This window comes from Camelina sativa, chromosome 17 (assembly GCF_000633955.1).
Source record: "Camelina sativa cultivar DH55 chromosome 17, Cs, whole genome shotgun sequence".
Classification (NCBI taxonomy): domain Eukaryota; kingdom Viridiplantae; phylum Streptophyta; class Magnoliopsida; order Brassicales; family Brassicaceae; genus Camelina; species Camelina sativa.
The window spans coordinates 14,924,605-14,926,460 of NC_025701.1; the positions used below are offsets into that span (position 1 = coordinate 14,924,605).

General features: G+C 32.2%; 1 protein-coding gene across 1 annotated transcript; it reads left to right on the plus strand.

Annotated features, from left to right (window-relative positions):
- On the plus strand, positions 347-1,047 carry LOC104757256 (defensin-like protein 260). The gene is made up of 2 exons (XM_010479987.2): positions 347-472; positions 690-1,047. Exons 1-2 carry the CDS (start codon positions 415-417, stop codon positions 992-994), a joined length of 363 nt encoding a protein of 120 aa, XP_010478289.1. The 5' UTR covers positions 347-414; the 3' UTR covers positions 995-1,047.

Genomic DNA, 1,856 nt, shown 5'->3' on the forward strand with positions numbered 1-1,856 from the left:
TCTTGATGGACACTTTCTTCTTCCTTCAGTTGTATGTAGAACCATGACGAACAACAATAATTGCGCATCACTGGAGATCGTATGTAAATTTGCCTCCTTAAATCTGCACAATTAATAAATAGCATTATCTGGGGCTCGAACCACAGATCCTAGTGTAGAAGCATTAATGAATCCTAGGCCAAAATTTCCTTTTTTCCAATGAAAAATCCAAAATATTATAAATTCTAAACAATCTTCCAAAACTTTTAAGATTACTCCCCTCAGATTTTGTTGTTCAACCCATCACATAAATTAGCCTATAAAACTAAGATTAAAATGGAAGAAAAATAGCTTCAAACTTCACCAAACTTCACCATAAAAAAAGTTTACCAAAAAAAATAAACGAGAAAGAGGCAAAAAGCATCTACTTTGAGAATGGAAACTGTTTCGTTTAAGCTTTTCTTATTGGTTTCTCTACTTGTCACGGTTGTCCGTAAGTAAAAATATTTAATAGAGGAATTGTGCATGTATGAAAAGATATTTAACATTTTTTTTTGTACTTCAAGTTCAGTTTTTCTTCATCGTATTTCATATTTTTTATGGAATTTACAAGGTTTTCTTGTACTTTTTTTTGTTGGTATGTTTAAAGAACAAAATCTCATTGTTGGTGTACTTTTTTTTCCCCTTATCTCTTATTTATATATATGCAGAAAATGGAGTTAGCATTCAAAATAATGAAGGTTTTCTCAACCAAAACTCTTGTACGCCGAATCAACCAAGATGCAGCGGCTGTGAAGGTGCTTGTGGTCGTGGTGAACGCGGTCCACCACCTCCTTGTTGTAAGAAGGATGATGATTGTAAAATGCATTGTCCAGAAGGAGGTTATTGCAGCAACAATTGCGAATGCGTTTGTAAAACGGTTAAAGTGATAAATTTTAATAATGTTCGTTGCCAAGCAGATACTGATTGCAACATGAAATGTTCAAAGCAAGGGTATTGCAAATTGGCATTTTAATATGAAACTCTGGTTTGTACAATTGCATATGATGAATGTTTTTTATTACTTAAAAAAAACATATGAATGTTATTTTTTATTTTTTTTTGGTTCAGACATTAAAAATCTTAATTTCCCTAAACTTAATTAAAAAAAATCTTAACTTACCTAAATGTAAGCAATTTTAGGGAATCAATTTGAAGTATCGATGTGAATTCTACTTCATAGTGTCATGCAAATTGGCCGTTGACGAAACAAAGTCTTGACACTTCTTTTATCTATTCTTGGAGAAATTTCAAGGCTAATCCAAAGGCTGGCATCGAGGACTTTCACCTAAAATTCTTCAATGCCAGCATTTGTTTGAGCCAATATGGACCGTACAATGCGAAACAGACATTAGAAATAAAATATTGTTTTTGGCGAAAGACACTTTATATCTCTTTCCTAAGAGTTTACTTTGGTTGTATATCTCATTATTTTTATAACTGAAAAGACTGTCATTTTGGTTCAGTTTGTTCTATAAGTGGGTAGTCTAAGTTGACATTTTTGTTAATAATTTCATAAAAATTTTCCATAGAAAAGCAGAAATTCTTGTTAAAAAAAAAAAAAAACTACCCTGGAAATAATTATTCTCATGCATGCAATTCCTTTTAATTAAATGCGTTTTCACTCGCTCATATTAATTTACCTTTGCCTTCTGATCGTGCAAGATGTTGCATGCATCTACATTGATGTTCTTTTGTATGGGATGAATTGCGGGGCAAATCTCCTTTGGCAGCAAGACATTAATTCATACATCATTTCATAGATGTCGAAGAAAACGATCTGCCAATAGAGTATTTGCCCTGTAATCCAACCATGCATCATCTTTTTATTTTCTTTC